General features: G+C 34.4%; 1 protein-coding gene across 2 annotated transcripts in view; it reads left to right on the top strand.

The window, feature by feature from the left end:
- The first annotated feature begins 1,991 nt into the window (after positions 1–1,991).
- The window catches only part of DZIP3 (DAZ interacting zinc finger protein 3), an 81,441-nt gene continuing 70,952 nt past the window's right edge, over positions 1,992–12,480 (top strand). Inside the window, exons 1-4 of one of the 2 annotated variants that reach the window (XM_047099921.1) lie at positions 1,992–2,084; positions 4,004–4,076; positions 6,321–6,476; positions 11,415–11,531. In XM_047099921.1, coding sequence (XP_046955877.1) covers positions 2,053–2,084; positions 4,004–4,076; positions 6,321–6,476; positions 11,415–11,531 — 378 coding nt within the window. In that variant the 5' untranslated portion in view covers positions 1,992–2,052. The remainder of the gene's footprint in view (positions 2,085–4,003; positions 4,077–6,320; positions 6,477–11,414; positions 11,532–12,480) is intronic. The other variant, XM_047099922.1, reaches the window with a different exon arrangement.

Below are 12,480 nucleotides of genomic sequence, written 5' to 3'. Positions count from 1 at the left end.
ATTATTGGATCATATGGTATTTCTAATTTTAATTTTTTGAAGAACCTGCATACTGTTTTCCACAGTGGCTACACCAATTTACACTCCCACCAACAGTGTATGAGGGTTCCTTGCATCCACATCCTTGCCAACACTTGTTAGTAAATGAAGAAATAGATGGGTGTGTGTGTGTGTGTGTGTGTGTGTGTGTGTGTGTAAATGTTTGTATTTGTGTTTTGATTAGGAAGTATCCATTGGATTGTTGAGAGAATTACCCTTACCTTTGTAACTTAGAGCTGGTGTGAGTCAAATATAGAAAATATCTACAGGCAGTATCATAATTAGGAATATTAGTTTTGCAGATGATCTCCCAGGACTTCTTTTAGTCAGGCACCAAATTGCCTCCTTCCCTATTAAGCTCACTAATGACAGGATACTCAGGCCTCAAGGCTTATGAAGGTTCAGGTCTAGCCGTTACTTCTTTTCTACATGTTTGGTTGGCTTTTTCTGGCTTCTAAGGGAGAGTCAGTATCATGTAAAATAGTGTTTCTTTGAGTAAATACAATCTGAATGAATAGGTGACTTGCAAATGATCTTGTGGAACATGTTTTCTTTATTTGGGAATTACCTATGCTGAACTGCATTTTAATAATGGGCCTTCAAAAGTTCTGCTGATCTAACTTACAGCTGTATATTACACATGCTATTAGTGGGGTTTGTTTTGTTTTATTTTAGTTCTAGTTAATATATAGTGTTCTATTAATTTCAGGTGTACAGTATAGTGATTCAGCAATTCCGTACATCACCTGGTGCTCATCACAACACGTGCACTCCTTAATCCTCATCACCTATGTACCCCTACCTACCTCCCCTCTGGTAACCATCAGTTCTCTGTAATTAAGAGTCTGTTTCTTGGTTTGTCTCTCTTTTTTTCCTTTGCTCATCTATTTCTTAAATTCCACATTTGAGTGAAGTCATGTGGTATTTGCCTTTCTCTTGGCATAATACTCTCTAGCTCCATCCATGTCATTGCAGATGGTAGGATTTCATTCTCTTTTATGGATGAATAATCTCTTGTATACAAATACCACCTCTTCTTTATCCATTCATCTCTCAATGGACACTTAGGCTGCTTCCATAATTTGGCTATTGTAGGTAGTGCTGCTATAAACATCAGGGTGTAAATGTGACTAATTTTAGAAGAGTTACTCTTGGAATAATTGAATAGAGAGTTATATAAATAGATGTACAAATGAATATTCTTTTTATTTTCATTTGTGTGGTGGCAGTTTTTTTTTTTTCTTTCAGGTAACATCCACGACATTCATTGATATTTGAACCAGAGAGTGTACATCTCACCTTTCCTATTTTATGAAGACATAGAATCATGATTTTGGGGGAAGGTGGCTAAATGTTACCTTTAGAATAAAGAAAACAAAACAATTAGTGTTAATGAAGATTGCATTAAACAGAAACTCATGTACTCTGTGGAAAATAAATTAGCATAAACTTCTGGGGAAGCCATTTAGCAGTATGCACCAAGAGGCTTAAAATATTTGTCTTTTGACTGAGAAATTCTACTTATGAGAATTTCTTAGAATAATCATAAAGGTAAAATAGGAAACAATCTAAATGTCCATCTATAAATTAATGGTCTAGGAAACCCCAGTCAGCCAATTCTTGTGTAACCATTGAGAATACATACTAGGAGTATAATATCACATGAAAGATGCTTTTGATATAGTGCTCAGTGGTGAAAACCATAATGTAGAACATTTATCCAGTATGATTACAAGTTGGTAAAATATACGTATGCTGGAAAAAGTAAAATATTAAAATGTAGGTAGTGACTTATCTTTGGATGGTCAAACTATGTAATTTTCATTTTCTTTTACAACTATTTCAACTATTACAACTATTTCTTTAATGATCATATATATTTTTATAGTGGGGGAAAAGAATGTAATCCTTCTACTTGACCATTAAAAATATTACTTTTCTTGCAGCTTTAAACATCAGTAGTAAAAGTCTGTAAGCATTTGAATAAGACTTTTGCAAAACACAGTCTGCAGCATGGATTCTCTACCAGAACAGTTTTTTATGAGGTAAGGGATAGGTTGACAGAAACCAACCATGTTTGCTGCATTTGAAGTCACAACATTTGTCCTTTCCATATAATCTTGGGAAGCTAGTATAGATGAGACACCTTTATGCTTCAAGACAGTTTAGCAACTTTGATTAGTGGGGGATGTAGATGGGGGGAAATCTAATTTCAGGAAATTTCTCTTAAGTACTGTACTCTGGCTAAACTCTAGTTCCAGCTTTGCTACTTTCTAGGTATATAACCTCTCTGGACATCAATTTACCCATCTTAAAGTGACTGCCGTAGTGACTGTTGATGTACCTTCCTTTTCTAATATATCAGGAGCATGGTTTGATTCTGTTAATGTATATTGTTCTGTATTAAGTATTATTAATAATAAACGAATAAGATGAATGAGAGGAAGAGGGGTAGTCAGTGGTACAAACTGAGGAGTAGAGAGCTAGGAGGAGAACCAGCAGCCACAAAGAATGCAGAAGTTTCCACAGGAGGTTGGAGGGTATGATGGGCAATGTTAAATAATGCAGAAAGGCTAGGTAGAATCAAGAACTAAGACAAATCTGTTGACATAACAAGCAGGATTTCATTAGTAACCTTTAATAGAGCCATTTTAATATTGGGGAGGGAGTGAGGATTAGTTAAGCTTACATACCAAATTTGTTAGGAAAACTGGTGAATATAGCAGCCCACATCCTACACTTTGGATTAAGAAGCTCTGAAGTAGGGTTTGGACATCAGGTTGTTCAAAAGCTTCACAGGTGATTTTAATAAGCATGTGAGACTGAGAACTGTTGGCTTGAACTCCATGAAATGGAGTTAGCAAGTAGGGTATGCATTTGAGAACTTTATGTACTCTTCTACAAAAATTGAGAGGCTTCAGAATACTGGCGCACTATTTCTTATTCCTTGACAACACAAGAAAATTCCTTATGTTCCTTTTTGGAGTGGGGCTTAGAAGTGGATAAAAAGATAGTTAAGAGGTTTTTCTTTGCGATGACATTTTAAAGAGCACTGAGAACCATCTTGTGAAGTATCGTTTGTGTGTATAAATCATCTTTTGTTGAAACTGTCACTATGTGGATAATACTGTACTGTTTATCTGTCCCAGTTTCCCCTGACAAAATCTGTTGGCATAGTGGAAGATGATAAATGATTGTCTATGAAATGAATACATAAATGTGAAGTAAAATGGGATAATTTTTATAAAGTATAATGCTGAGTAAATGAATTGATATGTTTCTCACCTCAGTTTTATCTCTGCTAGTGTATAGAATTCTTATGGGCCCAATATCATGGTTCTGTATGTAGGCAAAAGCAATAAATTTTTTCAGTTCTGTATGTAACACCATATATGTTCACATTTTAAACCAATGCCAGAAGCAAAACTTGTCAAGTTACTCCTTTTTACAAAAATAGTTGGTTTTTAAATATGATATTCTCCCTCAATTTTAAAAAATTATTTTGGAAAACTGGATGACTATAATACCAGGAACCTGAAACAAAATATAAAAGGATCTACATAAGATAGATCCTTTCCAAACCTTTATTATCTTAATAAATGCATGCACATATACACACACACAACATGAGGCTTCTTAAGATCCTTTTTTCTTTATACTGAAGCAGCGCTATAAAGTTTAAATTTCCCCATTATTTTGGTCTATTGTGTGTCTATTCAAGAAAAGCTTTTTACATCAGCCTTCAGTTCTGTTTACCACCATCTAGTAAGGGACAGCATAATTTTTTTCTGTAGCTTGAGTCCCTAAAAGATGTGACAACTACCACTATTATCAGTCTTTGCTATACATTGTTTACACTTTTGAACTTTCAGACAAATTCACTTGTTATATTCTTTACTACTGCAGTTTAATTGTGTTCTTTGTAAGGAGACCCTCTGAATACACCTTTATTTTTCATTTAAAGTAGGGATCCTCCTGTGGAGGGGCAGATTAAGGAGGACATCAAGAATAAGGTAGAAAAATCAACTGATCAACTGGTAAGAGAAGATTTAATTCTCATTGTTAATTAGTAATGATTAATTAGGTATGACAGCATAATTCTAAATCTAGTCAGTTAAAATATTTGTTAAAAATTTGGGGGTGAGTCTACTTTCCTTCCTTTATAAGTATGGTCATAATGAAAGCTCTCTGATAATTGATGTGTGTCTCAAAGTTATTATAAGCACCAATTCTAACTAGAAGTTAAAATTAGTAGGTGATTGAATTGACTTTCCCAGAACATCCCAACAATCAATTTTAAGAATCTCTTATTTGTCTTTTAAAAGCAAAATCCAAATAAAATAAAAACTATACACATGAAGAGAAAACACACACACAGAATTTTATTTAGTAAGGCATTTCAGAGTTGTTTTGAAATTCTCTTTCCTGTTTTTATCTTTACTGTTAGAACTTCCAGTTCAAAATGAAAGAGAATAACTGAAGTATACATTAATATATGGCTTATATTGGCAATGACAATAAATTTTGTCGTAGCTTGAAAAAGACATATATATGTATACACACATATATATATAAAAGCACACATCCACACACATACATAAATATCACATGTGCTTATATTTAACTAAGGTTGGATGAAGAGCTATTTGGTTCCTTTTAGTGCAATTTTAACCATACATAGTTATATATGATTATTGATGTGCACTGTTAACAAAGCTTATAAGATTATCAAGTAATATAGGAAGAGAAAATATAAACATAAAATAATCATATTATTCACCTGCATGAGGTTATCGCTATCAAAGCTGTTGCAGAAAAAAATACAATATATGCAGATGTACATAGGGAAATATACTTGAACCAGGGAGATTAGATCCAGAATATATTTTTCTAACTACAGAACTGGAAATACAGAAATCAAATGCAGTAGAAACTTTGACCTGAATTTGGTTTAGAGGCTAAATTAATTTTACAAAAATGATTTGAGCATCAAATATTTTGATATCTGACTTAAAAGATGGAATTTATATAATTTATAACAACTAACTGAAATCATATTTATAGATAAAAATAATAAGCGTGAAGCTTATAGTATGCCCTATTAAAAATTTTTATTCATGCTATAATCTTGCTTATCAATTTGGTAATTAGTATAAGATGAGTTTGTGGTGTTTTTTGACTGCAGAATTGACCTTTAGTTTGAAATGTGTGCAGTACTAACAGTGGTTATTCTTTTTAAGGGTCTATCTATTGTGGAAGTTTTGTTTTTGTTTTTTTGAACTTTTTGAAAAATATCAAACCTACAGAAAAGTTGCAAGAATAATACAAAGGATACTATACCCTTCACTGAGATGTAGCAAACTGCTAACATTTTCCTTCATTTTTGGATATAATTTTCATACAATGAAATATTATAAAATGTAAGATTATTTGTTGGGTATTGATGGGAATGGAGGAATCCTAATTTAAGACTCAAATCCAGAAGGGGAGAGTAGGCAGATAGGACTCTATTGTGGACTTTACTGATTCCTAGTCACTTTCCTGGGTAATTCTAGTCTGTTGGAGACCTGATGCTCAAGGAATCACCTCCACCAGGGCATTTCAGTGACTCAAGTTTTGCATGGCCTCCTTAGTAAGAAACTGTCTGTTCTGATTATCAGAGGTGAGCAACAACATATTCATATTCCCTAAGTTTAAACAGTGTATAGGAACTGAGGTATCATGTTAAGATTTGAAGGAAGGCCATCATCCAGGCACATCTCCCTTTCTGTCGCCCACTCATTCCTCACAACTAATGTTAATAAATAATCCAGCAGGACTTGACTGTATAGCTATTGATTAACCATTAATTATGGCTTCATTAATTTGTAAGAATGAGTTCCTGTAGACCCAAGATTATTATGACTTACTCAGTTCTGACTGAATTAAGAGTCATTCTATTTTACTACTTTGTTTATAAGTATGATGTATAGTATAATTTTCACATCTTAAAATATCTACTTTCATTTATAATTTTCAAATGAATTTATGATGAATGTATTAAATTAATGTATTAAATGAATATATTAAAGCTTCCTTAGTTTTGGTCTTAAATTTCCTGTTATGTTTTAAGTTCCTTGAAAGCAGAGAGAATGTCTTATTCTTACTTGGATTTTCTATAGGTCTGTCACAGTGATCTACATATAGAATGTAAAGGCACTTTTTAAAAATATTTGGTCTTAATATTAGAGTAATATGAACATGTATAATTATGGAAAGTTTTAATTAATAATGTCTTCTAGGATAAACAGGAAAAGGACACACCTACCGATCTTGTCTCTGTTAACCTACTAGTAGAGATGAAGAAGTTATTGAATGCAATTAATACTCTACCAAAAGGTGTGGTCCCTCACATTAAGAAGTTCTTGCAAGAAAATTTTTCCTTCCAAATCATGCAGGTAAGATTATAATTTGTTCTTTGAGACAGAAGTGCAACTCTTTGTATAGGACTCTCCAGGAAAAACATACTATTTTCCTTTACTCTCACACTGCTACTACCCTCACAGCACTTTTGACACTAGATGTGTGGATTTATTCCCACACCAATTCTCCTATACTAACTAGTCATCCTACAAGTCAATTCAATTCTAACACTATCTACCTAGAGTTAGTATCAGATCCCACAAGTTAAGGGCTCAGTCCCAGTCCCACAAATCTGCCCCAATTCAGACACCAGTCACAAGTCCTAGGTTGTCTCTAATACTTCTGACCAACTGGCTATAGATTGGGGCTCCCATGACCCCTTTTGGGTCCCACAATTTGCTAGTATAGCTAGCAAACACTTAATGTTTACCAATTTATTATATAATAAAGGCTATGATAAAGGATTTAGATGAAGAGCCAAATGAAGAGATATATACGGCAAGGTCTGGAAGGGTTCCAAGTAGAGGAGCATCTACCTCTGTGGAGTTGGGATGTGCCACTGCTCCCCTGGCATGTGGATGTGTTCGCCAAGCTGGAAGTTCTTTGAACCCTATACTTCCAGGATTTTTATGGAGGCTTTATCATATCATATCATCATTGATAATTACTAATTCAGTGCCCAGCCCCTCTCCCTCTGGGAATGGGGGATAGGGCTAAAAGCTTCAAGCTTCTAATCATGGCTTGGTGTTTCTGGTGACCAGCCCTATCCAGGAGCCTGCTGAGTGTCATCTCATTAGAACAAAAGATACGCCTATCACCTAGGAAATTCCAAGGGCTTTAGGAGCTCTGTGTCAGGACCCAGAGTCAAAGACCAGAAATTATCAGGAACTAGGAGCAGAAATCATGTATGTATTTCTTATTACTTCACGGTGACTCTTTTCCTCCCTCCTTTCTTTCTCACAATAGTGTAGCTAAAGTCTTGAAATCTTCATCTTACTTTTTGTGAAGGGCCTTGACTTACAGACTTTTATTAGTGAAATAAGTTAGTTGGTGCTAGCCTTTCAAGAATAATGGTGGGAATATGGGTTAGTAGCCAGTAAGCCATTGACTGTGAGGTCTAGTGTTTATTTTTATTCTACCAGTAACCCATAACATGCCATCCTGGGACAGGGAATTGCTTTCAGTTTTCCTAATTTGTAGAACGTTAACAACTTTTTCAAGAATGTAAGATGAAGAAAAATAATGTCCTAAACTTTTTTATTTATGAATAAAATAAATACTATAGAGAATATACTGTAGATTTTCATTTTGGAAATAGTTTTTTTAGATAATTTGTGAAACTTTCAGCATAAGATGGATATCAGTTCCTAAATGAATGGAGTTTTTCAAAGTTAAAGGAAATGTTCTACTCATTTCTTTGTAGCCTTTAATTGGGGCAATTCCACGGTTGCCTTTTCTGTGGAAGAATACATTATTAATTATTTCCATGAAACAAATCAATACTGTTATGATTAACAATTCAAACAAGCTCTACAAATATCCAAAGACTACATACAATTATAACCTTAACTGAGATAATTTTCCAGTATGAATTCTGGTTTGAAACTGATGGAATTATGCCACTATTTTCCTCTTATCTGTTGGAAATCACCCAGAAACAACAATCAGTAGCCTTTCTATATGCAAACAACAGCCAATTAGAAGATGTAGATGAAAGAGTACTTATTTATAATAGCAATAAAAAAGGGAAAATACCTAGGAAAACACTCAAGAAATATATAAGATATAAACTAGTATTTCTCAAAATTTTTCCTATACCACCTACATGAGACTATCTGAACCCCATACTAAAGTCCTAAAGAATCAAAATCTCTGGGGGTAGGTCTGCGAATCTGCATTTTAGCAAGTATCTACACATTGATTTTTTTCACATTAAGTTTAGAAATCAATACTTTATATTAAAACTAAATAGAGATTTATAAAATTCTAATAAAAGTAAGAAAAAAAGACCAAATGAAAAGCAATACATGTAAGAAGACACAATGTGATAAAGCTGTCTGTATCTCACATAATTCGAATAAAAATGACAAAGTATGTTGTTTTTGGTTTTGTTATTACTGAAAGCTAATTCTAAAGTTCAGATGGGAAATAAAAGGAAAAATAGCCAAGAAAATTAGAAAAGTGTAGGGGAGACAGGCAGGGAATTTGCCCACTTAGATATTGAAACTTAATGTGAAGCTCTCATAAGTACAAGATTGTATTACTTGCTCCTGATTCAGTGGACAAGTCTAGAAAATAGAAGAGAAATTCCAGAAGCAGACTCAAATACATACAGAACTGTTACATATGAGAAGGTGAGTAAATTGGTAATATTGAATGGGAACTGGACAAATTAATAATCCCAGTAGATTTTAACATGACTCTCTTAATAACTGATAGAACATGGACACAAAATAGGTAGAATGATAGCAAAGTTGATCTAATTGACACACACACACACACACACACACACACACACACACACAACATGAAACACGATACCCAACAGTGGCAGAATATACATACTTTTTAAGTGCATTTACAAAAATTGACCATGTGTTAGTCATAAAGCAAGTCTCATCAAAGAATCACAATATATAGAGAATATTCTCAAACTACTGTACAATTCACTTATAAATCAATACAGAAAGATTAACTAAAAAATAATTGTTCTTAAGAGTAACCCATGGGTCAGAAATCACAATGGAAATTAGGTAAATTTTTGAACTGAATAAAAAATGTATATCAAAACTTGTGTTATAAGTAAAACATGTGTTTCAAGGAATACTTATAATTTGAAATACATGTATTAGAAAATGAAGCAAGGTTGAATATCAGTCATCTAAACATAAAATTCAGGAGATTAATGGAAGAACGGTAAATTAAAAACAAAGTCAAAAGAAGGAAGTAATAAAGATATCTAAGTTTATTGAAATAGAATAAAAAAAGAAAGTCAATAAAGCCAAAACTTGGTTTTCTTTTAAAGATCAGTAAAATTGATAGCCCCCTGCTAAAAATCTTAAGAAAAAGGCAAAAATAACTTAAATCATGAATGAACATGAAAACATCAAAACTAATTGCACAGTCATCTAAAGGAAGATAGAGAATTCTGCTACCTGCAGTGGCTGCTAGAGTTGATTTAGAGCAACCTTGCTTTGAGAAGTGCTAGAAAAACTGGACAAAATCTTCCCTTAGTAATGCTTCTTTGTGCTTTTCTGGCAGATCACTTCATTCAACTAGGGATTGAGATGTTTCCAAGCTTCTGTTCTGTGAAGAAGGGTCTATTTATGTTTTACCTTTTGTAGTAGATACTGTGAGTGTCCTGCACATAACTCCTGGCCCCTTGGACTCTTATTTCAGTATGCTCTGGACAATCTCCAGTTTTCCATGTGTCTATGCCCCAAGGTTTTTTTTGTTTTTTTTTTTTTTCCTGAAACTACAGAAGGCTGTACTCATGGCAGTTCAGAAATCCCAAGGAATTAATATTCTCATGTCACCCCATCACCACTCAATAAGCCTTGGGCATTCTGCAAATATTCCAGTTTTCTCTCCCCTTGAGTTGAATAATACTGCAGCTTGTATTTTTCACTGGTTTACAGAGTATCTCTATTCTATTAACCCCAGCTTCCCACTGTGGGTAACTAACTTAATAACTCACCCATTAATTTAAAGCTTGTTTTTCCTTCCCTGCATCACATCTCTATTCTCCACCATTGTTCTCTGAACCTCCCAAATAAACTACTTAAATTCAAACTGGAACAAAAACAGACACTCTTACTTTAAGGGTATATTTCTTCAGAGTCTACACCAAAGGATGAGGTGTTTACCAGGGTCCCTCATCCTTGATAGGTCATACACTCTGTTTTTTCCCCCAGCTTTGTAAGTTGGCTAAAAGCTACGCCTAACATGTTAGCCACAACTGAAAGTGTCAATTGCCTTACGGAGAAAAGTGGCTCCAAAAGTCAGTCTCATGTCTGAATGTTGGCTCCAGAGATTTTCAATGCCTTCATAGCTTTCTGTTGCTTTCAAAAAATGGCTTTTACATTTTTTCCAGCTTTTTTAGTTCTGAAGGAGGTGGAACTTCAGTGTTAGGTTTTATATGCCTACTCAAATTCAAGAGCTAGTGTTGAGTGACTGGTTGGATATATGAGTCTGGAATTAAGGGGATGGTTCTGAGCTGGAAATATAAACTTGCAAACTGTCAGTACGTAGACACTACTTAAAAACATGACAGTGGGTTACTTTAGGGAATGTATGTGATGATGGGGGAAGACGTTCATTAAATTGAGTGCTAGAGAGACAGAAATAAAGTCTCTAGTTATCTAGGAGAAAAACGGAACAGTATCGTATACTAGAAACCAAGTTAAGAAAGTGTAGGTTAAAATTTCCACACAGATAATATATCATTAAACAGATAATGGAATTTAAGCCAAGCACTTGTAGGTACAAGGCTTGGGAAATGGATGCAAAGATAACACACAGTCCTCCTTTTCATTTCATCCATGGCAGTAACAAACTGTGATATAAGTCGTTTATTAGCTTGGTTCCAATCAGATCGTAGCTTAAGATGCCTTGCCCTCGTGTTGGTATTAATGCCAAGCATTCCTGCTTACTGCAGGGTCAGGGCTGGAAGGAAGATTTTAGCTATGCTTAGAGGATAGAAGGTATGAGAATAACTGGGATTACTGATAGAAGTGGTTGTGGCCAACCCCTCAGCAGGCTTAGGAATGCTTTTTAAGTGTTTTGAGGAAATAGTTACAGAGAAGATTTGTCAGACTGAAAAATAAACAAGAAAACAATTGTATCTCGCTGGTGTGGATTTTTTCTTTAAATCTTCTCCAGATTTTCTACAACGAGCGTGTATTATTTGTATAATAAAAATAAGTGTAGATATTTGCTTTAACTTAAATTTTGGACCAAATTATTTTCCACAGAGAGAAGTTGCAGCTAACAGTCAGAATGGGGAGGAAATTGTTCCTGTTTTAACTTTACGTTTCTTGATAACACAACTGGAAGCAGCACTTAGGAATGTTCAGGCTACTAATTATACTGTAAGTGTTTTCTTTTGAAAGTTTGAAATAATGGGTTTGGACAACATTTCTCAATGAGAGGGTAGCCAATGCATGCTTGTTTTAAGGTGTAGACCAGTTTGTATTTTCCTTTTACCTCTAGAGAAAAAGTATGCATAAATTTATTTCCTTCCTGTGTCTTGTACTTTTTGATGACTGCATGTCCATAATAAGCCTAATTTAGTCCCTTCCTTACCATAAAATTGTTCATCTTCAATAAAGAGAAACTTCAGTAAATAGTAAAATTGGACTTTCCCAATTGAAATAGTTATAAACTTGAGAAACTACTACTTGCTTTCCTCCTAGTTATTAATCAGCTCCTCTTCTGATAACTATATTTGTAAAAATTGGAACTTCTGTCATCTGTTATTGAGTACTCATGAGAGATAAAATTAACAAGATATATTTGTATGTTATAAATAGAAAATCTGAGGAAGAATAAACCTGGCATCAAAAATCAGAACCAATATGGGGCGCCTGGGTGGCTCACTCTGTTAAGTGTCCGACTTTAGTGCAGGTCATGATCTCGCCGTCTGTGAGTTCAGGCCCTGCGTCAGGCTCTGTGCTGACAACTCAGAGCCTGGAGCCTGTTTCAGAGTCTGTGTCTCCCTCTCTGTCCATGCCCTGCTCACACTCTCTCTGTCTCTGAAAAATGAATAAACCTTAAAAAAAAATCAGAACCAATAGTATAGGACAGTAAAAGGAAAAATCAGTTGCTTGAATAATTTGGATCAGTAAACTAAATTTTGTACACATGTAGAAGATGGATTAGAGTTACTGTCAAGAAAGGACCACCCAGGTACCAACCAAGGTACCCAAAGACACCAAATCCCATATTATAAAGATGTGGAGAAATCATCTTTATTTAGGACTCTCGGGATGGGTGTTCTAAGTGGTGATATATACCACCCTAAAGGAATTGTACATGGAG

The sequence above is a fragment of the Lynx rufus genome, unplaced genomic scaffold (genome assembly GCF_022079265.1).
Source record: "Lynx rufus isolate CCGP_SWC_20201006 ecotype Redwood Valley unplaced genomic scaffold, mLynRuf1.p SCAF_5, whole genome shotgun sequence".
Taxonomy (NCBI): domain Eukaryota; kingdom Metazoa; phylum Chordata; class Mammalia; order Carnivora; family Felidae; genus Lynx; species Lynx rufus.
The sequence above is the reverse complement of the archived record's forward strand: the minus strand, read 5'-3'. Positions and strand labels throughout refer to the sequence as shown.